This window comes from Neltuma alba, unplaced genomic scaffold (genome assembly GCF_004799145.2).
Source record: "Neltuma alba isolate B1F8T4 unplaced genomic scaffold, ASM479914v2 tig00003392_pilon, whole genome shotgun sequence".
NCBI classification, from domain to species: Eukaryota; Viridiplantae; Streptophyta; class Magnoliopsida; order Fabales; family Fabaceae; genus Neltuma; species Neltuma alba.
In genome coordinates, this window is record NW_021633263.1 from 212428 (window position 1) to 240385 (window position 27958).

At 31.7% G+C, this 27958-nt stretch overlaps 1 protein-coding gene across 1 annotated transcript; it reads right to left on the reverse strand.

Annotated features, from left to right (window-relative positions):
- Positions 1–24044: 24044 nt before the first annotated feature.
- Positions 24045–27920, reverse strand: LOC114741438 (protein DETOXIFICATION 9-like). The gene is made up of 7 exons (XM_028929705.1): positions 27613–27920; positions 25815–26359; positions 25601–25687; positions 25456–25512; positions 24859–25097; positions 24542–24750; positions 24045–24406 (listed from the first exon to the last, which is right to left on the reverse strand). Exons 1-7 carry the CDS (start codon positions 27880–27882, stop codon positions 24341–24343), a joined length of 1473 nt encoding a protein of 490 aa, XP_028785538.1. The 5' UTR covers positions 27883–27920; the 3' UTR covers positions 24045–24340.
- Between the last annotated feature and the right edge of the window lie 38 nt (positions 27921–27958).

Genomic DNA, 27958 nt, shown 5'->3' on the forward strand with positions numbered 1-27958 from the left:
AAACATTAGTGGTACATAATTCTTGAGGCCATATTTGAAAATATACAACCTAACACATACAGAGTATGATCAACTACGCAATATGACCTAGCAAAGAAATAAGCAATATCTCTGGTCTTAAATATATAAGAGTTATACAAGACCTCAATTCACTTTATCTCTCAAATTTATATATATATATTTTATACATATGAATGGGGCTTCCAATCAGGGGTGGTTCCAATGCATATAATTAAATATGTTAATTTTGATAAATAAAGATACATTAATAACTAAATCAGTTTTCTTAATATCTGCAAATCAGTTCCTTAGTAGTAACTCGAAGCATTTCTTTATTTTCTCCTGTTTCTTCCTTTCTCTCTAGTCCCTTCCCTGTTACCCCTTTCCGTTTTACATTACTTTATCCACATGTTAGCTATGCTGACCGGCTAGCCAGTTTATATAAATATCGGTTATACCTTTGTAGACATGTTTATAAGTAAGCAAAGTGAATTATGAAAATAAGATCTAGGACCTCAATCACAATCAATATGGATTATAGAGAATGGCCTTATTGCGTCCCTATCCCAAGAAAGAATCAAACCATGAAATATTGTGCAGCTGCAATGTTGAAACTAAAATTGTCTTCTTGTGAAGCAATTAATCCATCATTTGCCATTACTACATCGATTCTGATTATAAGTAACTAAAAACAAATTTACATAAATTAATGAAATCAGTTAAAATTAATTATTTATAATTATAAAATATTAAGTTAACTTCAATAGAAAATCATTCGTTAATTGGAAAAGTTAAATTAATTAGCTAGAAAATTTTATAATAAAAAATCAATACTTTGAATAAAACAAATTATATTATAAAACATACTGAAAGTAATTATAACAAGGATTCCATCCAATTGGTAACACTTTCTATTTTATTTTTTTATAGTATAATATTGGAATTGGGAACACAGGCATTCTCCACTATATATATAGACGTGTAGAATCAGAGTTGGGAATAAAAAGATATTCATTTACATTTACATTATTAAGTGTGGAGCAGTGTGCCCTAAACAAATTCCAAACGAGAAACTATGAACAGAAGAAGGACGTCACTAAGCGCATGCAATAACATGAAAGATGGTCAAAAGTAGTACTGAAGAAGTTAAAAGTGGTCAGAGATGGCTTCGATATTAAAGCAGACCCAATCACCGGTTAGTGATATTATCCAAAGCAAAGCCACGTATTGGAATAAAGCTACTCAATCAAAGCCAAGTTGATGCTTCCAAACACTTCCGCATGCAAATTTCAAATTATATTCTTCAACCGTGCCCGCACTGCCACCCCCACCCTTTAATTTAATCCGTCAATCAAATACTTCCCAACTTTTGATTAATTTTTAGTGCTTATGTTAGAAATATTAAATATAAACAAAAATAAAATGTGTACCGAGTCGGATCTGGGTTATTCCTCCGTAACTCCACAAGTTGATATACCGATGCTCACACAGATTTTAGACTACTAGAACCTGATGGAGGCCTCTATTTATAGATTTGGCTAGGGGTATTTTGAGAAGACAAAATATCTACTTCGTCTATCAGTTCAAATTTGAATTCGAATATTCAAATATCTCTTAACTAATAAGACTATGAATTTGAATTTAAATCCAGAATCAACCTTAATTAATTCTAAATGTATATATCTCTAATATATATTTAATCTGTATAATATAAATTAATTTAAATTATATCGTAACCGATTGGATTTGATTCAAAATATTTGACTAAGTCAAAATATCAAAATCTTACTTAGATATTTGAGTGAAATATTCTCTTAATATCCAGTCAAATAGTCCAACTCATCAAGGACAGATCCAAACCCAAAAATCCAACAGTTTGAATTAAAATTCATTCCTTCATACATATATACATATATGTTGGCTTTTACGGTATATCTTCTCTAAAATCTAAAGAAAATGTCTTTGCTTGATCCAACATCATATCAATTGCTTACGCATTTTTATTCATCCCATATATGTTTCTATTGGCTTCTTCTTCCAATCACTTATCTTGAAAAAAGTATTAACTTGTGATTATTAATATAAGACCTAATTGACTAATTTGAGAAAACTAAGAAAGTTAAAAAATTACTTAATTATAACATATGTTATATGATAATCTCTCTAAATTATTTATGTATATATCGTTAGATTATATATCAGTTTATAAGCCAAGTAAATTAGTTTGGAGAAAAATGATAAATATAATACTCCAAAGTAATTTATTTAACTTTCTTCATTTCTTTAAATTAATCAGTTGGGTCATGTATTAAAAACTGAAAGTAGTATGTATGTATTGAAATTAGAGTTTTTTTGTCTGATTGTATAGAAGCTATCAAATTATTAACTAGGGGATGTAATAGCAATTAATCATCCTTTTAAAAACATTGTTGATGGAATTTTTGGTTGTTAATTCATAGGAATTGACAGATTTTAATAAACCATATACAGAAAAGATATGACTCTTGCTAACCAATACTTAATTTGCATGTAGGATCGGGTGCAACTTCATATCCTTAATCACCCTTCACTTTTTATAAAGTGGAAGTTGATTAAGATTTATAATGGTGTTCTTCTTGTTTGCACGTCTCTCTTGAGTAAATCGTTTCCGGTTTCCATTTAAAAAAAAAAACTACAACCTGTCTCTCTGACACACACCAATCAGATAATAATATACATAAACTATGCATTATATATATATATATATATATATCCCTGCCAAAATGGGCAATGTACAGTAATAATGGAGAAAGCTGCAGACCAAAAAGGGGTAAGTCTAGGTATTGGCTCCCTCATTCAATTGCTGACATATAACAATTTGATGCCAATTATGGACAGCTGTATGATTCCCCACTTGGTGCCTTTCAAGAAAACCTTTCCTTTTATCATATCCGATAACATAAAATAATGAAAACACTTTTTAAAAATAATTTTTTTTAAGAATAAAATATATTGACGTCGCTAATTAATGTCTCCTCTTAATTTTTAAAACTCACACAAACCTCCTTTAAAATAAAAAATTTTGTTACGTTACATAAATTTCTTTTCTACTTTTAGGATTTGTTTTGATTTTTTACTTAATTGTTAATATGTGATTAACTGACTAAATTAAACAACACTGAATGTTAAAAAAAGAAAATAACTTGAATATAATGGAGTACCATATCTCATTTATCATAGAAGAGTACAAACTCACACAACAACAATTAACCATAAATCGATTTAGAAATGAACAAACCGATGGCCAAAAAGGAAATTAGGTTGAACAAACCCCAAACTATGAGGTGATAAGGTAATCTCCCTTCACATTTAACACGCTACAATAAGGCCTTTTCTATAGGGCCTCAATGAATGGTGATAATTAACTAACTAATTAAATAAAATGTTAACCAACTACAATCCGTTTAATATACCATTCAACAAGTTTCATATCTTTCTTCCCAAATGTGCATTATAATAAGGACAAAAGCAAGTAAAATTAATTTAGTATTGATCATAGCATCCCTACTCGACGCACAAGGGTTTATTACAAAAGATTCTCGGAAAACACAAGTCATATAAAAAAGTTAGGTTGCTTTTCCTATCTTTAATTGGAAAATTAAAGGACGAACGCCAATTGGACAACGTAACATACATATATGGTATGTGTGCATATTGCTTAGGGTTTCTTTTTTTGTTCTTTTCCTCCCTCTTTTATTCTCCGAATCTAGTACTCAAAAACTTGCTGGACAGTCCATTATTTTGGTCTTTGAAGGGATTGTAATTATTGTAATTGATTGATACAACTTATCATGAAGAAGACCAATGGCAGGACTTAGTCTTATTCTCTCCCAAATGCTTTCAATAATATTTCCATCTTTTGGCTGAGAATTTTCCAGACGACGAAATAAAGTGAAGTGGGATAAATCCAGCTTTTATGCTTATGGTCCATTAACGGCAAGGAGCATCCCAAGAAATTGATTCCCCAGGTCACATCTTGCATATTGTGCTGGTTCATGTAGTCGCTTTCCTTCTTTTGTCTAAATTAAACACTGAGCATAATGAGATTATTCTGAGTCAAACAATATATGGACATTTTGAAATTCTCCCAATATTACATCAGATTTAACATTCATATATTCTAGAATATATCCGAGAGAAATAATTGCATTGGGTTCGACTAATTTAAATTCAAATGGGGTCCACACTGATTAAACCTGGGATAAATCCTACTGTGTGTGTTCTTATGTACAAGTACACATTTGGTTCAGTTTGGTCCTTTCATTTTATAGAATACTATTTTCAGTCTTTAATATAAGAGCTAATTAACTAATTTGAGTATATTAAAAAAACTAGTTAAGTTAGTTATTTGTAATAAATAGGTATAGTCTTTCCTAAAATATCCTTGTTAATCAAGTGTATTGACTAGAACTATCATTATTACAAGGACTATTTCAAAAAAAAAATATGAGAGATAAAGTAGATTGAGTCTTATATTCAGGACCAAAATAAAAATCAAATAAGCTCTTATATTAAGGACCAAAGGTAGTATATTTTTATTCTTTTAATTCTAACACTATTAGTCTCAAAGGGAAATTTGGTTTTTTTAAAAAAATCCTTATTTGAAGATTTAATTGGCTAAAAAGACTTAAATTTGACTAGGTGCAACTATGATCTGTGAGTACAACTTTACTTCTATTGTTTGCAACTTACACTTGCTCAAATTTAAGTCTTTTTAGCCAATTAAATTTTCAAACAGGGATTTTTAACCAAATTTTGCAGTATCAAATGGTAATTTTTGTGTGTCAATCATCATTATTTTTTAAAATGAAACCTAAACATGTCTCTCCGGTAGTCCTTCTTAGCGCCTGTTCGAACAGGCGACTTATTGGCTGAAGAGTGGAGCACCCAGCCAGCAAGTCGAAAGGCAACCTAACATATCTCTATTTGAGAATGTTTCGTCAACATTTAAAATTTCAATTACAGCATTTTTTGTTAATGAAACTAATAGTGTTAGGAGTAATAAAGAATTGAAAAACACTACAAAATTAAGCAACTTTGAATCCAAACAGCGAGCAAAATTGCAATAGGTTAATTAGCTTAATTCATGCATAATATTTGTCCTTGCTCTCTTACAAGTTGAATAATATATAATTATTGGTCCAGAATAATTTAGTTTACGCTGTCAAATTTTGCATCCCAAAACGATATTCCACCTTATTTGGTAGTGACCAACAACAACTATCTAGCATGGATTTCCTAATTAAGAAAGGAGGTGAAAATATCAACATATATTAACTGTTATATTCACCTTCCTGTTGGTGGCTTTAAGCTTTCCACACCAAAAAATATGGATATATATATTTTGCCAACAATGGATATATATATATATACACATATATATATAACATGGAAGTTGTTCTCCATGATCAAATAGTATTAACTTTGTTGATGAAAAAATTGCATTTTTTTGCCGACAGATTGAAAAAACACAAATATATCATATTTGGACAAGTTGATAATAATAAAATATAACCATAAATCGAAATGCCTCCAAAGAATGAGTTGTCTTTCCAATCTTGATAAGAACATCATCAGACATGCATAGTGAAGCGTGTCGATTCTCACTAGCCGGATCAGTGTGAACACAACAAAAGCCAAGAGGTGCAAGCAACGGCTCATATTCATATTCATATCTTTTAAGCTCAGAGCTAGCCATTTACAATACTTTTTGCTCCATTAATATTATTATTATTTTCCTCCTATAAATACTCTCAATAGGGTCCTCTTCTCTTCTCATCATCAACATTATTTCTTCACCTCTCTTCCCAAACCCTTCCCCATAAATTCCCTCCCTCCCCTCCCCCCCCCCCTCTCTCTATACACAGGAGTATATATTTATACATGATATCCTCTCATTCTTTTCTTTCTGCAGGTTAAGGTGGTTATTGAGGTCATCGATGAGCAGATTTAGTTCTTGAAGCATTCAATTTCTTGTTCTAGTTCTTGTCTCTTTCTTGTTCAAATCAATCTCGTTGATTATTAGAGAAAGAGGGAAGGCGATGGCGGTATTGTTGACAGAAGATAGAGAGCACAGATGATGAAATGCACTGAAGCAAGAAATAATATTGCATCTCACTCCTTTGTGCTCTCTATTCTTCTGTCATCACCGTTTGTTCTGGCTCTACTACTCTCTCTATTTTATTACAATATTAATTTCTTTTATAATATATATTTATATGTTTACTACTATTTTGTCACCATGTTTATCATATATTCGTATTTCTTGTGTTCACTGACTCACTGTATGATTACTAAAATAAAATGACTTATTTAATTTGTGAGACCGAATTTAGGGAGGACAGAATATATTCAAAGAATAATCTGTCTCAGAAGCATCTTTTCCTAAATCTGGCTCCATTATTGAACTGATTGATAATTTTTCCCCCTCGAACAAGTACAGTAGTTTGATCTTATAAATCTAAAGACGCTAATATTTTTTGCCAAAAACCAACACGTTTTATTATTCGAAATCTGAAGTCTTCTAGCGTTGAGGTTAGAAAATTCTTTAAAAAAATTAAGGTCCAAAATTAATTTGTTTATGATGATTTATACATGAGATACTTGCTTTGCTTTGCTTACTCTATCACATGATTCCTTGTTATTTTCGTTTGCAGTGTTGTTCCGTTCATTAATTACAAGCCAGAAAACCCAGAAAGAAGGGTCGTAGCTTATAACCCAGAAAGAAGGGTTGTAGCTTATAACCTATCAACTCGTTTGTTTGTTGACAGGTTTGGATTAAGAAGTATTGAAGGGGGAAATGAAATTTTAATGAGTTCTGACATTTTCTCAGTTTAGGTTCAAATCGAGCATTTTTGTTCTAATTAAGAACAATAGGACTGAGGTAATAAACATCATGTTGCTTCTTTAAATGCATCGAGCTATCAACTCTTCCTCAGAAGCATATGATGTCTTTTATTATTTGATGGATTAAGCAAATTAAAGGAAGCCAATGACTATGAAAGTTGGTACTATGGCCAGTTGCAATAAGAATTTTGTTGGCAATTTTAATTTTAATGTGTTTTGTAAGCGACATTTTAAGCTATGAGATCTGTCTTAGTCTTAAAATATTTCAAAACGCAAGTCACCTAAATTTTTATTTAAAAAAAAGCAAATAAAGCAGAATTAATAATTAATTATTGGTAGTGTGCTTTGCAATTTCCATATACCACCATGTTCACTAAAGAATTGGAAGATGAGTTCGATTGCCATTTTCATCAACATAGGTAATTAATGTACTACACAATCATTAGATCAAATTTTCTCTTTCACAATTGGATCAAAAACCAACAATCCATACTTCCTCCTATATCGTATTGTGCGACCCCTCATCAGTTTACTGAAAAGTAAAATCTCTCGACGATGATTATGCCGCTTGAGGGGGAAAAAAAAAAAAAAAACACACACACACACACACAGTGTACTTTGTCAGGACAATTGGACATGTAATTAATTAGCTAACATACATTCTTATGTAAGTGCAGTTTCTTGCATGCATGGGGTCCCATTTTTCTGATATGCCTAATTAAATTACTTATTTAAATGTGACCATTCTTTTAATTCCCTTCAAATCATCTTAAGTGACGGATGGGACCGAGCTTAGTTTAATCAGAGGATTCAAGGAATAAGAAGAAGTCAAAGCTTCATGCATGTATGATGATAAACAACCTTTTAGGTGATTTAAATCGTGTATATTCGGAAGATAAATATCCGGACATGTTTGATAATAAAAATGAAAAATAGTCGTCAAAATATAAAGAGGAAGCTATCAGGAAACTCTTTAGACGCTCATATACATACACACACATATATATAGACCTTTAATCTATGTCTCATTCTCTATGAAATGAATGATGTATTATTTACTGTAGAAAATCTCATTCTGCTGAACTGATCGTTTATGCGTATGATGGTGGCTATAGCTTTCGCTATGACTTGTTAATCTCCAGGTTGTCAGAAGTAGCTACAATGAAATCAAGAAGAACTTTGAGTGACATAATTATATATATTGTTGCGTTAAAAATAAACTACTACTCCTGCTCTAAATATAAATTATACTGCAAAATAAGTTATATATTTAAGATCGGAGAATATGAGGAGGAGTATATATTACGAAAGAGAAAATGGAAGCCAGGGCTGGGGCCTATGCATCGGCACAGGACTCACCCCCGGCTTGCGAGAGGAGCCTACGGACGCCGAGGCACCATCACTTTGTCTATTGTGATACCTTCCAGAGAACTAAGAGATCTCCGAACATGTTCTTTTCTTGGACCGTTCAAAAAGTTGGGAGGGGATAGATTGGGAATAACAAAAGAGCAATTCTGTATGGAATTTTAGTGCAGGTATCAATGTAATATATATAGACCATACTTGTAAAGCTTGAAAATATAGGGTGGTCCATATCTTCAGAAATAGATCTTGGAACAGTGTATCAGATCTTCATCTCTATTTATTTATATAATGCTGTTTAAGATTCTTTCCTTTTTCGTCTTATAGTAATCGGGAAAAAAAGAACCTTATCTGAACTTGTATTTTTTAAGTTAAAGATGTCTGTTTGTTTCGATTGAGCACTTTCCCTAAAGGAGATAACGCCGTGCCATCCCTAAATTTCCTTTTTGATTATTGAGAACAAGTGTTGGCTTTTGAATGGATGAAGGTCATATCCATTTTTAGCTTCACACAGTAATCTACATGGTCAATGATTAACCTCCAAAAAGAAAATAAAATGCGTTTGTGAGCTTAATCTCATTAATAAAATATACTTTTTACCTCTCCCTATTCACGTCTGTTCTTGAAAACTGAGGAAAAAAGTAAGTATTCTTGCCTACTTAAATAAAAAGGACGAAAATATTGTCCATAGTCTCATCTGTTATCTAAAACAGATGAGAAGATGGAGGTTCTTTTTTGTTTTATTAGTAACAGACGGGCGTCTGGTTCAAGTAATTAACAAATAAGAATCTGGCAACTTCTTGTTTGTTTTCTTAAATGTCTGCTTTTGCTTAAAAAAGTGATGTGTTTTATCTTTAATTTTGGTGTTTCTTGTCTAAGATGTGTGTGTGAGGCTAAAGGTGTAGAAATGAAAGTCTTTAAATATATTCAATTGAGTCCAAACTCAAAAGATTTTTACTATATAGTGCCTTTAGATCACAGAGAGGCCACTTGGAATGCAAGAGCTGAATTAACTGGGGCATAAAAATGGGGTTTGAAATCTGCAGATTAATAGTTTCTTCTTTTCATAGAAATACTCAACAATATGTAATTATAGACCTTGTTTGTGGATTGTTATATATATAGTTGTAATTAATGATGATTTTTTTCCTCGATTCTATTAATGACAAGTTTGCTGATTATAAGAAATTTGATATTATTGGCGCATATTAGAGAGTTTATATAGGAATAGTTCATTAGGCTGGACACCTTTAATTGAAGTTAAGAGTGAAATTATTTATACCATTTGATCATCAATTTCAGACTAAATATCCTACAGGTTCACCCCCATTCTCATATATATATATATATATATATATATGTATATGTATATATTCATTCACTTAATGTTTATTAGGACTCAAAGAAAGCACAAGTGCAGGACAACACGCATCAAAATCGTTCATGCTGAGCCATTCTGACACTGGGTTAAATATTTTAATCATAACGTTTTCATACGATGTCCGATTCAGGTTGTTCATGATGCATTAGAAAACTAAGAGACATAGCTACAACTTTCATGTTTTGAGCCTTTTCTAAATTCCAACATTATGATGCTCAAACGTTAGCTTCATTTGACTGCTCGTGCCCATTCCGTCAAGTAAAGCAGTTGTGTATGAACGGTGTCCAAGCCACTATGTGGAAGAGCTGGAATTCTAACATTGTGCCAGGACCTACATGCTAAGGGACAGTCTCAGGTAGATAGTTTCTATGGGACATAGGCCTCCTAAAAGATAACAAAGGCATGCAAAGGTTTCCTCAGCCATTAATCATTTGTATTGAAACTACCTATAATTATGGAGACTTTGTAATATATGCAATCAGAACATGGATTACTTGGGGGCAAAATAGATAAATATTAGAGACAAGGTGGATTGTGATCTTATATTTAGAATCAAATTGAATCTCTCATTGACTCTTGTCTTAAGAACCAAAGGTAATAACATATAGCTCGATCATCAGGTTGAGTTATATATGATTAAATTTAGGAAAAATTACAATTAGGTCCCACCTAAGGGAATTAAATACAAAAAAAGCCTTTGAAATCATGAAATTATTCTGAAGTCCCAATAGACTTTTTTGTAATAAATTTTATTTGTTTAATTACCAAATTATCTTTTTTTTTTAAGTTTTTATTAACAACTGAAAGAGTAGTCGTTGACAACTTAAGATGCAAGGATTAACAACTATCGCGGTAAATATTGACAAAATATTTTCTCAGCACATCACAAAAAATAATATGAGTTGTCAATACCTGTCACGATAGTTTTCAATCCTTACACCTTAAGTTGTCAACCATTGCTTTTTCAGTTGTCAATACAAACTTTAAAAAAAAAAAGGTGATTTGGTAATTAAACAAATAAAATTTATTATAATAAGGTCCCTTTGGACTTTAGAATAATTTCATAATTTCAAGAGATTTTTTTGTATTTAATTCCCTTGAATGGGACCTAATTACAATTTTCCCTTAAATTTATCTAAACTTGATTCGTGTCCAAGATATATACTTGATTTGCTTGTATGACAGAAAGTGATCTGATATGATATAGCCACATTATTGTTGATATTAATCACATAAATTAACAATATAATTGGTTAACGTGATTAGAACCTCTCTTAATGATTTGGGAGATACTATTAGCTAATTAAGATCTTATTGATTATAGCATTCTATTAAAGATTATTAGATAGCCTCTTGTCCTCAATATGGAAGCTAAGTAAGAAGTTGGTTTAGGTTCATATATGTTCTATAGAGATATTTTAGGGAGATAATGTTAATTTTGTTAGAATTAGGTAATTTATTCAGTTTGCATAATATTCCTAAATTAATTAGATAGCTCTTAAATTAAAGGCCAAGAATATTAGCTAGACTTTAGTTGAACACTAGGAAGTAACTATATATTGTTATGGACTTATGGTCATCAAAGTCATGATGATAATTTTAGTATCATCACTAACATCAATTATAACATAGTTTTAAGGGAAAATAGGGAAGTAAATATAATAAATATTCCGCTTGTATTTTGAATTTTCGAAATAAGAGTAGTAAATAGTAAAATCATGGAGTAGTAAAAAAAACAAAATAAACGTAGTAAATAGTTAAGTAGGTGACTATTTTAAGTGTGGGTGTGCCTAATACTCATCTGGTTCTATTTATAGGATATTTATAGTATGTTTATACAGATAAAAAAAATCTTAAATTGCATAACTCTTCCTTAAAATTTAACAACTTTTTAATTTTACCTCTATTTAATAGATCCACCTTTGAAAACAAATAACTATCTATAATATAATAATTTTTTTAGTATAACTATAATATAATAAATAAAGGACAAAATAGCACATTTATATTAAAAATTTAATAAGGTGACTTATAAATATGTCTAAGAAAAATATTTTTTCTCTTTCTTATAAATAGAATTAGATAGGTACTAATATATTTACTGTATTTACTTTGCTATGTATTACTTTGACTTCGCTATTCACTCTTCTTATTTCATAAATTGGGGAAAAAAAAATTATATTACGAGCTCTCAATAGGGTCGGGAAGCCCCATGATCAGCCACCGGTGACGGTGAGGGGTGCTTAGGGCGGATTTAAAAAAAAAAATAAAAAAGGCAAGAGGTGATCATGTCTTTTTCACGACATTTCAAAATTCCAAGTCGCTTAGTTGAATAGACTTGGGATTATTATTGAAATTCAAATTCTGATTCGAAATTTTGATATTTCAATGTTTTTTAGGACTTTCCCTAATTTTAATGAATATACTATCTCCAATTTTTCATATAAGAGTTAGTTAACTAATTTAAGTAAATTAAAAAAATTAGTTAAGTTAGTTATTTGTAATAAATATATGTTGTCTTCCTTAAAATACCTTATTAATCATATGTATTAATTAGAATCTTTAACATGTGTAACTACTACAATGACTATCTTAAAAAAAAAATATGAAAAATTAAAATATTATATATAAAATTAAATTAAATATGAAATTAGTTTTTATATTAAAAATCAAACACGCAGTAATACTTTTAATTATGTGACGGGCTCAAATTAAGTGAGTTTGTTACACTCACTTTTAGGTACCAATTTATTATGGCAATGATGTCGTACATTTTATCACTTGATTATTGAATAACACGCATACGTGTGGTTCATAATATTTTATCAATCACTTGGCATTAAATTGTTTTAAACAATCAATTGTGTGTGTGTTGGCACGCATAGATAGCGAGAGACTTTGGTTTTGGCAAATTTCCCAAAAATGTTTAATTTACAGTTGATATAAATATCACATTAACTTGTGTTCCTTTTGAAAATTTACCCATAAAAAATCACTTTGACAACAATCATCCAAATATTTTTAATTTTATTAATATTACTTTTCATAAAAAGTCACCCAAATAATGTCAATTTTATTTTTTTTTAAAAAAAAATCTACTCTACTTAGAATCATGTTTTTCAATCAATTATATTTAAAATATATTCTCCCACTCCTAATTTAAAGGAACTATTAGGTGAACGAACCCCATAAAGTGAGGCTGACATTTTTTTTAACGAGTGACAGACCAATAATGGTCCATTTCGGATTAATACCTAAAATCAAAATGGTTGTAAAAATCAATGGGACTTGAGTCTAACAGAAAGGATCAGTCTCTCGTAATATAATGAACTAAAATTTGAATTTCTATTCTATTGAAAGAAATATTCATACTACTTCCAACGTGGTTATATCTAATAAAAAAATACCTGTATTTAGAAAAATAATATGATTGTAAAAAATTTCAAAAAAAAAAAAACAAACAAACACACACATTTATGCATGAGACAGGCTTTATACGGATACTTCACAAAAACCAGGCCTTTGTTGTTTGATTGGGATTTGCAGGCCCAAGAAATGTTCACAGCTTGTCCGGCCTGATTGCTTTGGGTTTTTTTCCCCCTGGTTATGGAAACACTGTTTTTGTTTTATTTACGTTAATTAGCTATAAAATTACATAAAATTATTATGAAGATTAAAAATTGAACTGAATTTTTTGGGCTTGATGTATCTAATATGATCTTTTTTTTTAATGAAAAACTAGATATCATACCTCAAAAAAAGAGAATACAAGAGCTCAAAGCTTCTCGTTCATCAACCTCCACCAGCTGACTAAGAGGGGGCGGGTGATCAAAGACCCACAAATTTCCTTCTGGACTATGAGAAATCTTAGCTAGCCCAGCAGCAGCTCTAATGTGATCTTTTAAAATGAAAAAAAGCGAGAATAGTTATATAAAAAGGCCTATAACAAAGATCTTCTAGAGTTATATCCATCAATAGACTACATATTTTAATTAAAAATTGAATCATTCAACTTAGTATCTCAAGGATAACATCTAATTACTAATTAACTAATTTAGCGAGATTAAAAAATATAAATAAATTATTTAATTATAATATACCACTCCGATCATTAATATAAAAGCTCGTTTGATTTTTATTTGATCATAAATATAAGGCCTTAATCCACTTTATTTTTTATATTTATCTATTTTTTTCAAGATGGTCCTTGTAATAATGGTAGTTCTAACCGATACACTTGATTAGTAAGGATAATTTATGAAAGACAATACATATTTATTACAAATAACTAACTTAACTAGTTTCTTTAATCTACTCAAATTAATTAACTAGCTCTTATATTAAGGATCGAGGGTAGTATTTTATATAATCTCACTAAATTACTTATGTACATCATTAAATTATGTATCAATTTACAAGTAAAACAAATTAGTTTAGAGAAAAGTGAAAAGTATAAATATTTTAAAGTAATTTATTTGACTTTCTTAATCTCTCTAAAGTTACATTAAGACAAAAAATAATAAATACAGAAAAAAATACAGGTAGTAGGTGTAATATAAGTTTCATTTTGATTTTAAATTTATGTATAATCTAATATTGCATGGAGACATTTTTAAAAAATTACATCACATTTGTTACTCATTAATAAAACAAAAACGCCCTTGTCACTGAGAAGTTTTTTTTTTTAAAAAAAAAAAAGTAACTATTTTATCTTTTTTTTCGTCAGAAGTAATTATTTCATCTTTAGATGGATTGAATAAAGACTCTTAAAATTAATAAATTATCATTATTTTCAAAATTAAAATAAACTTTGGGTAAATAATATATAATCCCTCAAGCATATTATTTCCCCATATTTACATATTATTTCAAAAATGACATTGGGTAAAAGTTTAGAAGAGATATTTCAAATGTCTAAATGTATTTTAAGCTCTTAAGATTTCGATCAGCAGCTAATTTCAAGATTTTTTGTTTTTTGGGAGGAAACAATCATGATCTTGAAGACTGGGGTCTGGCTGTCCGGCGGTGATAAAGACCGGCGTGAGGGAGAAACAGAGAGTGGGCAATAATTATGACGACCTGAAATCCATCACGTTTCACGAAGCCCTACCGCCGCGTCATGCCTTCAACTCCAAATTGTCCCGCGCCCCACTTCCACCCCTCCCCCTGCATTATTTATTTCTGGATTAAGATGATGTTTGGAAACATCTAAAAATATTTTTTAGAAGTATTTTTTATAAAATGAGATAAATTTTTTTACATATTTACTTCGTATATCGTAAAAGTATTTTTAAAATCATGGTTTAGTTTCTACTTAAATACTCTCTAAGTTGAATTCTGGATTCTAATATGTTTCGTAGTTCAGTATTTTAAATTATTGTACACTGTAATTTTAATTTTAAAGGATTATTTTTCCGGAGCAATTGTACTTCTAAAATACTCATCTGATTCTAGTTATAAGATATTTTTCACACAAATTAGAAAAAACATTAAAATGCATTAACTTTCTATTAAAATCTAACAAATTTTTAACTTCACTCATATTTAATATATACACATTTTAAAAGAGATAACTACTTACACTATAATAAATAAAAGATAAAATAATACATTCATGCTAAAAATTTAATGAAGTGACTTATTAAACCCTATAAATAGAACTAGAGAAGTAATTTTTTAAAAGCAATTTTAACCTCTACATTAACTCTTTAATATTCTTTAGGCTATTAAACACATTTGAAAAGTGTTTTCGGATGCTAAATAAATTTCAAAATACTTTTAAAATATTTCAGAACTCTGAAACGCACGTGTAAGAATATTTTAAAATATAGGATCAACCTTATATCCCCTCAATATACATATGTGCAAATAAGCAATGAGTGAGACTGTTTATAAAGCTACTATTCCTCATATTCTATTTATAAATCACTTCTAATATAATTCACATAAATTAAAAAAAATTTTAAATTTTATTAACTGTCATTTAAAATTTAATAAGATTCTAATTTTATTCCTATTTAATACACATTATACCCTCGTGAGAATAAAGTCAACATGATAATAAATGAATAGTGAAATTGTATATTCATATCAAAAGTTTGTCTCTCAACCCCATAAATAGGAACAAAAAATTTCTTCTTCTTCTATCTTATAAATAGAACTAGAAGAGTATAATATCAGAGTTAAGAGATTTATAGTGAAAGTTGATATTTTATTTTATACAATTAAATACATGCATATATACATGCACATGAACATCAAACTAGTTGAAACTTTGTCCAAATGTGACCGGTCACATTGTCACTTACTTGGACAACTTCCCATTGAATTATATACAATTTTGGCCTTTTGTTTTCTCCTTCATGATTGAAAACACATGCAAGTAACCTCCCCCAGATAATTCTAGCAAGGCACCAAACGTTTTCTGGGTCCATATCATGGGAAGTTCATGTGGGTCAAAGTTCATGTGGGTCATGGGCCCCCCCACCAGCCTCATTCAGCGCCCTGGTCCCTTACTTGACATGTTTTTCTTTTAAATATTTATTTTAGAAAGAATTGTTTTAATTTTGTAATTTTTTCCTTAATTATAACGCGATTAAACCTTAATCCCCAAATTTTAACTCACCGTAACTTGGTTTTTAAATTCCACAAAATGTATAATTTTATTTTTTTAAATACAAGATTTAATATTTTAAATAATTAAAATATAGGCCTTGTTTTGAGTGAGGATATATAAGTGTTTATAAACAAATTTACATAGTTGAAACAAAATTCTATTTATATGATTACCTCTTATTCTATAAATTATAATTAAAAAGTTACTTATAAATTATTTCAAACAAGTTCATAAATTAAGTAACATCAAAGTTTAAAGTTTAAAAATTAGTTAATAATAGAATCAAAACTATTAAGATAAAAAAAAATCTTCCTTTTTATTTTATACTCTAAATAGTCATTGCCCATGTCTATTTATCATGATGTACAAACAAACAAATATTATTGGCCTTTTTTCATAAACTATTTTCAGTATTTTATTAATGATTTTAAAATATTAATGGTCATCGCAAACGTCAAATAGGCAATAGGTTGGCCTGGCCACGCCTCAGCAGCTTTTTCAGCTGCCAAAAACCCTCATAATGGTAAATACTACCCCGCGCGGCCCACACTGAGTAGACAGCCTCGGGTGGACCACTACCATGCATCCCAATTATTATCCCACAATTTTTTTATATTTAAAAAAAATTCTAAAAACAATGTCATGTCACACTTGCTCGTATTTTGTAAATCATTTTTACTATATTTCACCGAAATTTTAAAAGTATTAAAAAATTTAGGGAAAATGACAAATAAAGACCCTTGAATTAGCAAAATTACAAAGAGGTCACTTGAATAAACTAAATTACCAAGAAGGACCCAATTTCAAATTGTAATTATGAAATCAGGCTAAAAAGACAAAAATACCCTTCTTCTCTTTCTTCCATCACCCTATCTCTTTCTCTTTTCCTATTCTCTTTCTCTTCGTTTTCGTCCTTCTCTCCCTCTTCATCTCCCTCTCTCTCTTCTTCCTTCTGTTCCTCTCCTTCTCAAAAATATTCATCTCCTATCTATGTATTTATCAATATGATTAAGGTTGTGACCATTCTCATCAATCTCTATTACAAAAAAGATGGTAACCCATCGTTAATGCTAGTTGGCAGAGGTAATCAGATTCAAGTTGATAGCAATAGTGTTCTGGAGATGGTATACAGAATCAATGTTGGAGAGGATGATATTCAAGCTACCCAAGACACTACATGTATATATACTTCATGATTGGCACGACATCATCTTGGTGGGTTGCGGTGCGGTCACTGGGTTATACGGTGGAAGAGAATGAAACGTGAAGTTACTGATGGAAAATGTTAGTTGGAGGATGTTGTAGTTAGTTTGAGATACACTTGTCACTGAATCTTACAGAAACTAGTTGCTGTCAAAACACCTCTGGTTTTTTGTAATTTGACTTACTATTGTTGTAATTTTACTTAGTAGTGTTGTAACTACAGATTGGTTAGTTTGATCACAGTAACATGACATGACAATCTAAAAATGTTAGTATTTTGTTTATGGGCAGAGTAATGTTAACATTTAGTATTTATAGTTGTTAATGGTATCAATGTAGATCCATTTAATATTCTGAATTCATGACAAATCTCCTCACAGACTTATAATTTCACTTATCACAGTTGTTATTTGGCTTTCTACTCTTGTCAATTGATTTTCATAACTTGTCATTCGCCTTAATCAACTTGTTATAAATTACTTATTAGAACTGGTCATCTGCTAAAGAAATATGAAAATTTTGTTATTTGAAAAGAGAAAATTAAATTTTTATGAATTGCTTATCAGAAGTTGTCATTCGCTTTACTAAATTTGTCATTCGTCTTATTGAACTTGTCATTCGCCAAGAATGTTTAGCAAGGTGTATGATAACTTCTGATAAGTAACTCATAGGAATTTAAGATTCTACGTTAAAATGACAATTTGCACAATTCCTTGGCGAATGACAATTTTAGTTTTATTTAGCAGATGACAAGTTCTGATAAGTAATTTATGACAAATTTAGTTAGGCAAATAACAATTTTAGTAAAACAAATGACAACTTCTGATAAGCATTTCATACAAATTTAATTTTCTCCGTTCAAATGACAGAATTTTCAGATTTCTTTAGTAGATGACAAGTTCAGTAAGGCAAATGATAGAATTTTTGTGTTTCTGTCGCTGCATTTCTGTCACCACGTTTCTAATTAAGTGGACAACATTAAATAGCTCTACATCATTACAATATAAAACTGATTAACAAAAAATGTTAACATTCCTCTGCACAATATAAAAAGACTATCATTATCAGATTGTCATGTGTTTCTATCACTGCATTGTTATCATAATAGTTAAAAGTCTGCATTAACAATACTAGCAAGCGAAATTACAACAATAGTGATCATTACACTCCCTCTAATATATTTAACTCCCCCTTCATCACTTGCTTCAAAATGTCCACCAACGTGGATGTAACGTAACAAATTCTGTGTTTTTATCACTGCATTTCTATCATCACAAGATGATTGTTTTTTACTTTAGAAAATCGCAAGTTAAGTGTATCCAATTATAACTTCGTTTATTTCCAGATTTTTTTGGTGAATGACAAGTTTAGTAAAGCGAATGACAACTTCTGATAAGCAATTCATAAAAATTTAATTTTCTCTTTTCAAATGACAGAATTTTCAGATTTCTTTAGCAGATAACAAGTTCTGATAAGTAATTTATGACAAGTTGAGTAAGGCGAATGACAAGTTATGAAAATCAATTGACAAGAGTGGAAAGCCAAATAACAGCTATGGTAAGTGAAATTATAAGTCTGTGAAGTGGTTTGTCATGAATTTCAGAACATTGAATGGATCTACATTGATATCATTTACAACTATAAATACTAATGTTAACATTGCTCTGCCATAAACAAAATACCAACATTTTTATATTGTCATGTCATGCTGCTGTGATTAAACTAACCAATCTGTAGTTACAACACTACTAAGTAAAATTACAACAATAGTAAGTCAAATAATAAAAAACCAAAGGTGTTTTGACAGTAACCAATTTCTGAATCTTGTAGAAACTGGTGTATGACAACTTCTGATAAGCAACTCATAGGAATTTAAGATTTTGGATTAAAATGACAATTTGCACAATTCCTTAGCAAATGACAATTTTAGTTTTATTTAGCAGATGACAAGTTTTGATAAACAATTTATGACAAGTTTAGTAAGATGAATGACAAATTTAGTAAGACGAATGACAACGTCTGATAAACAATTCATAAAAATTTAATTTTCTCTTTTCAAATGATAGAATTTTCAAATTTCTTTAGCAGATGACCAGTTCTGATAAGTAATTTATGACAAGTTGATTAAGGCAAATGACAAGTTATGAAAATCAATTGACAAGAGTGGAAAGCCAAATAACAACTGTAATAAGTGAAATTATAAGTCTGTGAGGAGATTTGTCATGAATTCAGAATATTAAATGGATCTACATTGATACCATTAACAACTATAAATACTAAATGTTAACATTGCTCTGCCTATAAACAAAATACTAACATTTTTAGATTGTCATGTCATGTTACTGTGATCAAACTAACCAATCTGTAGTTACAACACTACTAAGTAAAATTACAACAATAGTAAGTCAAATTACAAAAAACCAGAGGTGTTTTGACAGTTTTTGCAAGATTCAGTGACAAGTGTATCTCAAACTAACTACAACATCCTCCAACTAACATTTTTCATCATTAACTTCATGTTTCATTCTCTTCCACCGTATAACCTAGTGACCACACCACAACCCACCAAGATGATGCCGTGCCAATCATGAAGTATATATATGTAACATCCTAATTTTCATGTATCTAATATTTAAACAAATTTTATAGAATAGATAGAGGTTAAATATACATATATGTAATTAAAATAATTCTGATTTTATGTGTGTGTGTGTGTGCATGAGCAAATGAATAAAATAACGATGTTAAGAAGTCCCACATTGATTAAATGATAGGAAGTGGATAAAATAGCAATGTTAAGAAGTCCCACCTCGACTAATCTTTAGAGTGAAGGAGTTTGAGGAGCCTATATATAGGAGATAATGAGTGGAGCTTGAAGTGAGTAAATAATTTTCGCACAGATCTGAGGTAGTCTCAGAAAAGTGCTAGTTTTGAGTTTATTAACCGTTGGATCGGACTGAAATTTGGTCATCCCATTTGGGACATCCAAATCGTTAATTTCAACGGTTAGATCATCATTTTGATCTCCGAGTTACAATTTATTAGGTACGTTTTTAACTTATATCTTTTGGATTTAACAAATAGAGTCCTGAATAGTAAATTAGCATTTTAAAATTCCTTCACCATTAGATTGAGCTATAATTTGGAGGATAGTATCATGATAGATAGGAAATCAAATTCAACGGTTAGATTAAGGGTTTAACTTCTGTAGTGAGAATAACTTGGTTCATACTAAGTCTATTTGTCTAAAGTCCTTCGAAGATGGAATATAAGTTATAAATTTATAGTTTGTCTATTTGCATTATGAATTTGATGATTCTAATAATATAATCTAATAATTAAAGGATATTTAAGTAAGGAAAATTTAGGAATCGAGTCTAAATCATATATATATGTTCTCATTCCAAACCTTAGAGAAATGTCTTTTAGGCTAGAGTTCTGAGTAAAATTAAAGCTTTTAGAGGAGGAGTAAGAGGCTAGAATTTTGTGAGTAGCCTACTCTAATACTATAGAGATAATATTTTAATTTTGTTTGTAGATATAAACTCTATTGTGGCATTTTCGAGGTTGGACTCTAGTTGTAGTTGATTGTTAGCTAGGAGACCAGGTAACTAAATTTCTATCTGTTGCATGCTCTAGTATGAAGTTGGTGAGCGGCTTTATAACTGATTCTATAAAAGTATATTACGTTTTGTATGAACTGTCTTGTGGGATGCTATTTTTAAAAGGATTGACATAGTTTGTATTGCAAGAAATTGGTGATCATGATTATGATGTGCTATTATGAAATTCTGTTGATTATGCATATAAATGTGTCATTTTGAACCCTGTGCATCTATTTTGGGTGGGGAAAGGAGGTAATTGAAGCTATTGAGATTCATATACTTGCCACGTGGTATTAGCCTCCATACGGAGCTCTATGGTTGGCTGTTATTGTTGTCCCACTAGTTCTTCGAGGGACTGCGACACCCCACTAGTTCTTCGAGGGGGGACCCATGGTCCACCGAGTGCTCTGTGGTCTTTGGCCGGTCCACATCATTCGTGTGGTGAGCTTGTCAGAGTTGCCAGTCAAATGGAAAGAACTTAGCCCATGGGTCCAGTCGGCTGAAATAAGGAGGATATAAGGATGGACTTGGGTTCAGGAATTGCATATGACATGGAATATTCATTGATATTTATATCTTTTAAATAAATGACAAGTGCGTTATCTCTTTTGAAATGTATAAATTGCATGAGAGTGGTGGAAATATTTGTCTTATATGATTATTGTGAGTTTAAATGTTAAATAAATGTTTATCAATTATTATTAACTCTGTGTATCCCACCTGACACCTCGCTAGCCCATGCTAGGGTGTGTGATAGGTAGGGATTTAGTTACTGAGACGTTGTCTCATCCCTATTGTTTAACATTTTTCAGGTGAAAGCTTTAAAGGAGGGACGTCAGGGAAGGCTCAGGAGGAGTAAAGCTACATTTGCAACTTGTAGCGTCTCCTCGGTTTATGAGCTATGTTGTATCCTGTATATTGCCACCTTAGGATAAATTGTTTTTAATTGATTCATGCATTATTATTTCTTATGTCCTTTGGGTGTACTATTGTGGTATGTGTGCTGATAGGTGGCCAGAGGCCTAGGATGGCATATTCGCATGTGATTTGTTTATGAATTTATTATAAACTATGAATTAAGATTTAATTCTTAACATTTTGACTTATGAGCTATATTATATGTTGTATTATAACTATATTAGATAAGATTAATCCTTTCTTATATAGTTTGTATTTGAATGAGTTAAGAAAAATTCTTTTATCCGTGATAGGATGTATGATTGGGTGCTGCTCTTTTCTATCACGGATAACAATATTATATAATTAGTTAGTGTAGATGATTGTGATATAATTTGAGTTTGTATTTAGCATAATTTGGTTATAAAATGTTATTTCTTAAAGTTACTATGAAAAAGTTAAGTTTATCTGTTTATTTAGGGAGGTTGTTTCATTTTGGTGCTAGTGTTGACTAAGATAGTCAAGTCTAAACTGCTATTATAATTTATCATTCAAAGGCGTATTGTTTTATAACCATGTTTGCCATGATTACAAATATATGTTATTCTTTTTCTAACTATGATAGTCTTAATTAAGGTCGAATGTTTTTTTTCTATCATGGTTAGCCCTTTAATGATGTGATTGCTCTTAAATAACCATGATAGGGTATGTTTACTAGTTTTAATCTTTTCTATCATGGTTAGTTCTGGTTAGTAAGTGGTGATGTTACAATATACATGTAGTGTCTTGGGTAGCTTGAATATCATCCTCTCCAACATTGACTCTATATACCATCTCCAGAACACTATTGCTATCAACTTCAATCTGATTATCTCTGCCAACTAGCATTAACAATGGGTCACCATCTTTTTTGTAATAGAGATTGATGGGAATGGCCACAACTTTAACCATATTGATAAATGCATAGGCAGGAGATGAATATTTTTGAGAGGGAGAGGAACAGAAGGAAGAAGAGAGAGAGGGAGATGAAGAGGGAGAGAAGGACGAAGACGAAGAGAAAGAGATGGGGTGATGGAAGAAAGAGAAGAAGGGTATTTTTGTCTTTTTAGCCTGATTTCATAATTACAATTTGAGACCGAGTCTTTCTTGGTAACTTAGCTTATTCATGTGACCTCCTTGTAATTTTGATAATTCAAGGGTCTTTATTTGTCATTTGCCCAAAAATTTAAGATGCGCCATCCCCATATAAATTTAATATTACGTATCTTTAGTTTAGAATTTATTACTTTGCCTGTATAAATAATTAATTATTTTATAAGAAAATAACAACAATTTAGAAATTATAAAATATTCTTCTGGTCCTAGATATAAAACCCATATAGAGGTCATATATTTAGGACCGGACAAGTATTATAAATATCTAGTATAACTAATTTTTTTTAATTTTTTTAAATTAATCGAGTAGTTTTTATTAATTACCAAGTGTATCTTGCGCTAAAAGACAGGAGGCATTAATATGTTTTACGCACGCGAATCCATCTCAGTATCGCACCATCACAGGCACAGCAAACAACACCCTATTTCCATATACTTAGATTAAAATTTCTATAATTTCACTTAAATACTTTTTGAAAGAATTTGAGTAAATTAAAATATTATCCAATTAGATAAGTAATTTTTTTTAAAACATTCAATTTTTTTTTTAAATTTCCTCCCTCCCTCTCCTACAAAAAAAATCAATAAAATTAATTTAAAATTTTTTTTATGAATATATAAAATAAATGTTACGTTATATAAATCATAATTCTAATTAGGTTCTACTTTAAAATCGGGGAGTATTAATTTTTGTTATATAAATTGTATGAGATGCACTGTACAAGAAAGGAGGAGAAGGAAAGAGTGAAAGGTGAAAGATGCGAATAAGAGAGCATGGCAGTATCACCACTTTTCTGGATAAGAAGTGAGCTACGCAGGTGTCCACCGTGGCCACGAGTTCCGTCCAAAAAGACAGACATCTCCCCATATGTACAAACAACCGGGGACCTCATTTTCGCCCCCCCACAGAGAGATTTAACACTCACTTTAAAAGCTTATAAAACGATATCAAAAAGTGCCCCCCCCCCCCCCCCAAAAACAAAAGACTGGGACCCACACCATCACATACTCCATTCACCGCGCACACAAAAAGCCATTCTCCAGCACACAACAACAACTACAAAAACGACCCACACTCTGACGCTCTCCACCAACCTCCTCTCTCTCTCTCTCTCACTACCCCATAAAAAACAAACCCAAAAAAAAAAAAAAAACTTTCACTTGCACAGTCACAGGTAGATGAACAACTTGCTGTTAGCAAGTTTCATTCATCTCTCTTCTTCTCTCTCGTTTACTTCATACAGATTCATTAATGGGTTTATCTGAAGACTCCTTTTGTAGTCTTTCCCTTGCGTTCCTTGCCTGCAATAACCACACAATTCAGGCATCACTCAGTTTCTCAAAAGTTCTACAAATCTCTCTTATGCATAATTCAGTTCATTCTAACAAAGTTCTATAATAATATTATCTGTGGCATTTACTCCCTTTTAAACTAACCTCTTTCTCCCAATCTGTAAATGCTGCTGTTACAACAATAAGCACAACTGCTTGAACCGTGGACCCTGCTAGGATTCCAAGCCATAGTCCCTTGGCTCTCCAATTCAGTACAAATCCCAGTAAGACAGAAATGGGAGTTCCAATCAGATAATACGCACCAAGGTTCACATATGCTCCTATTCGCTGGAATCCACCACCTCTTGCAATCCCTGAACATGAAACAAGCCATTCTTAGATTGTGATTCATTTTTGTTTTTCAAGCGTCTGGGATTTTTCTTTTTTGTAGGGGATGGTTTGCCTATGAAAAAGAAACTCACCACATAGTATTCCTGCGAGACTGTCTGCACTCACAGATATACAAAGTAAAGGAACCATTTCAGCTACATAATTTATCACTTCTAGATCACTGCTGTATGCATATCCCAATATGTGACGGCAGAAGAAGAAGGCTGTGCTAAGGACAACTGCCTCCGCAATACCGATCACCAGAGCTACGCGGACAGCATTTCGAGCTCTGGTGGGATTATCTGCTCCTAGTTCATTTGAAACACGAGTACTGCATAGCAGGAATCATGGGGGGATTTTTCAGTGCAACATATACTTGTATCAGCAACAACACGCATTCACGCATTCATTCAGCTTAAGTATGCTTTTTGTCTTAATACACTCAAAATTTAAAGTCAAACAAACTAAACACTATGTTAACTTGATTGGTGCTTCCTCATTTCTTGACTCTCAAATTTGTCTAAAATTTGGGAGGGAGATGCAGTCGATAAGCGAACTTAGATTGTTTTAGAAAACGAGTGGATAGTAACCTGATCTTAAAGATCAGTGTGACCAAAGTGAAACTCTTGGAAAACTAGAGACAACAAGTGTATTGAAGCCATCCATATGAGTGCAGTTTTAGAACATACCTTGCAGCTGCTCCAACACCATAAGGAACGAAGTAGTGCAATGTGGTAATGCTCAGGCTGGAGAGATTTGAGAGATGAATTAGTGGAAGCCATTAAGACAGTTAATATCCACAATTTATGAGAGATTGATTCAAAGAAAACTCACCAGACAGATAGAATTGAGGTTTCAAGTTGTGGATCAGGCAAAAGGCCAGCAAGTAGGGTAAGTAACTCAAAGGACCACCATTCAAAGCTACGAAACATCCAAATGAGAAAATGAGTTAGAACAAGAGAACAAAAGAAAACAGAAGACAAAAACATAAAGCAACAGAAAACCGCCATTTTCTGCAGAAAAGACAGACAATGCTTTAGTAATTTACCAAACCATAAGTCCGGAAGGGATAGCAAATTGGAAGAACTCCGCAATGTTTAGTAAAGCAGTACTAGAGAACACAATCTGTGTTTTCTCACATGCTTTAGAATACTTCATATAAAGGCCAAGCCCAATGACATTCAACCAATATGAAATCCCAATGGCTAATGCTGCTCCAACGTGTCCCATTCCCAATCCATACACCAGAACCCAACACAAAGGAACATGCAAACAGAGAACCGCAATTGAGCTCAAAACCATGGGATAGATCATAGACTGAGCCTGGAAGTAGCGAACCAGTGATTGAAGAACACCATAGCCAAACAGTGCTGGGATGAGGTATATGCAGTATACTCGGGCTACATGAGAAATTTCAGGGTCTTGACCAAATAGTAATAGAATTTTATCCATGAATATCCACATCACAGATATAGGGACACAAACAAACATCAAAGAGATTATAGCACAGCAAGTGTAGTTCCCCAACTTTTTGAAATCTTCTGCACCGTAAGTTTGCCCACACAGAGTTTCTAATGCACCAGCCATTCCTATCTGAAATAAAATTCAGAATTTAGTAAATCATCAGAAACTAACATGTGACAATATGGACACAGGCACAGCCATAGAACAAGATATACAGTGGCGTTTAAATGCAATTTAGATCCAATCATATCTAATACATGTGCCAAACAAGATACAGTTCAGTTCAGGAACGATCGGTGCTTCATTGGCAAAATCTAAACGACCGCGCTGCGCTTAGCATATTAGACTGGCCAGGGGATCCAAGTTTGGGTACTTCTATGTGTTAGGTCTTCAGAAGCACCGAGCAAACTTATTGCTGTGATTTGGAATGCAGGATTTTTCAAGCTCTCGGCTTTGAATCACAGATGAATCTATCTCAAAAGTTCATGATGTCGGGATGAAATAATAAGATGGAATAAGCAGAGAGAATCATTCATTAGTACTTATCAGTTAAAGACAGTATGATCTTCTTTTCCCCCTCTCTTTTTGGCCATTAAACAAAGTGTGTTCTTCAAAAAGAGATGAAATCTGCAAAACATACAAACTCCATCTTTGATCATTTAATATGCTCAAATTAAGTCTTATGGATTTCATTTCATAAATGATCTTCTTCGTGCAGCCTGATCCAAACTTTTTCTACGATCGTCTCTAAAATATAGCATAGAATTAGCATCAAGACAAATTGAATCATTTGATAGACCGGCTTCGGAGAACAGAGTTGTATATTGCTGCCGATCACACTTATCCATGTGACTCCACCAACAGTATCATTATCAAGGTCCTATCTTTTCAAGATCAAGTGCCTTCCTTCTCCACAGAGACCAGGAAAGATTTGCCCCAAGAAAAAAAAAAAAAAAAAAAAGTGGCGGGCAAAGAAATATAAAATCACCCGTAGAATCTGGCTTTAGCTTACAAAAAATTTAAGAAAGCTACAGTGAAATTTTAATCATGTCAAAAGTGGCTTAAGCTGACAGGGATCCTTTGAATCAAGAGCAGAAGAGGAGAAAGACAAGCCCACGAAGAAACTGATGCAAGGCACATCATCATTTAAAAACTCTAAAATAAAGTGAATCGACTAAGAATCAGAGTAAAAGAGCCATTTTGATACTTTTTTCTCATGTGACACAGCCACGGGATTAGCACTAAATCCGAACTTTTGGCATCGAGTGGCTTCGTCCCTAGAAAAATCAGTCAGTGAATTTTAACTTCAGCTGAAAGAGAAATAAAAATTTTGAATAATGAGAAAACTGGATAAATCATCAAGGAAAACGATGAGGACTTACAAGAACACTGAAGCCGGTGACTTCAGCAAAAGAAGTGGCGATAGCGACGCCGGAGAAGGCGAGTTTCCCAATGTGCCCAACCATCATCATGGACACGACTTGCAGAAGGTACTGAGACACAGTCACGGCCACCATTGGAGCAGCCATGGAGCTCACCCTCTTCAACTCTTGGCAAAACGTACTATTGTCAGAAGACGATGACACCACAACACCATTGTTCTCTCCCTCACCACTCTTCACTAGCAAAGGAGCTTGATCTTCCTTACCCATTTCTTCTTCTCCTATCCTCTCTCTCCCTCTCTTCCTCTCTCTCTCTCTCTCTCTACAGAACTCTCTTCCTATCTAA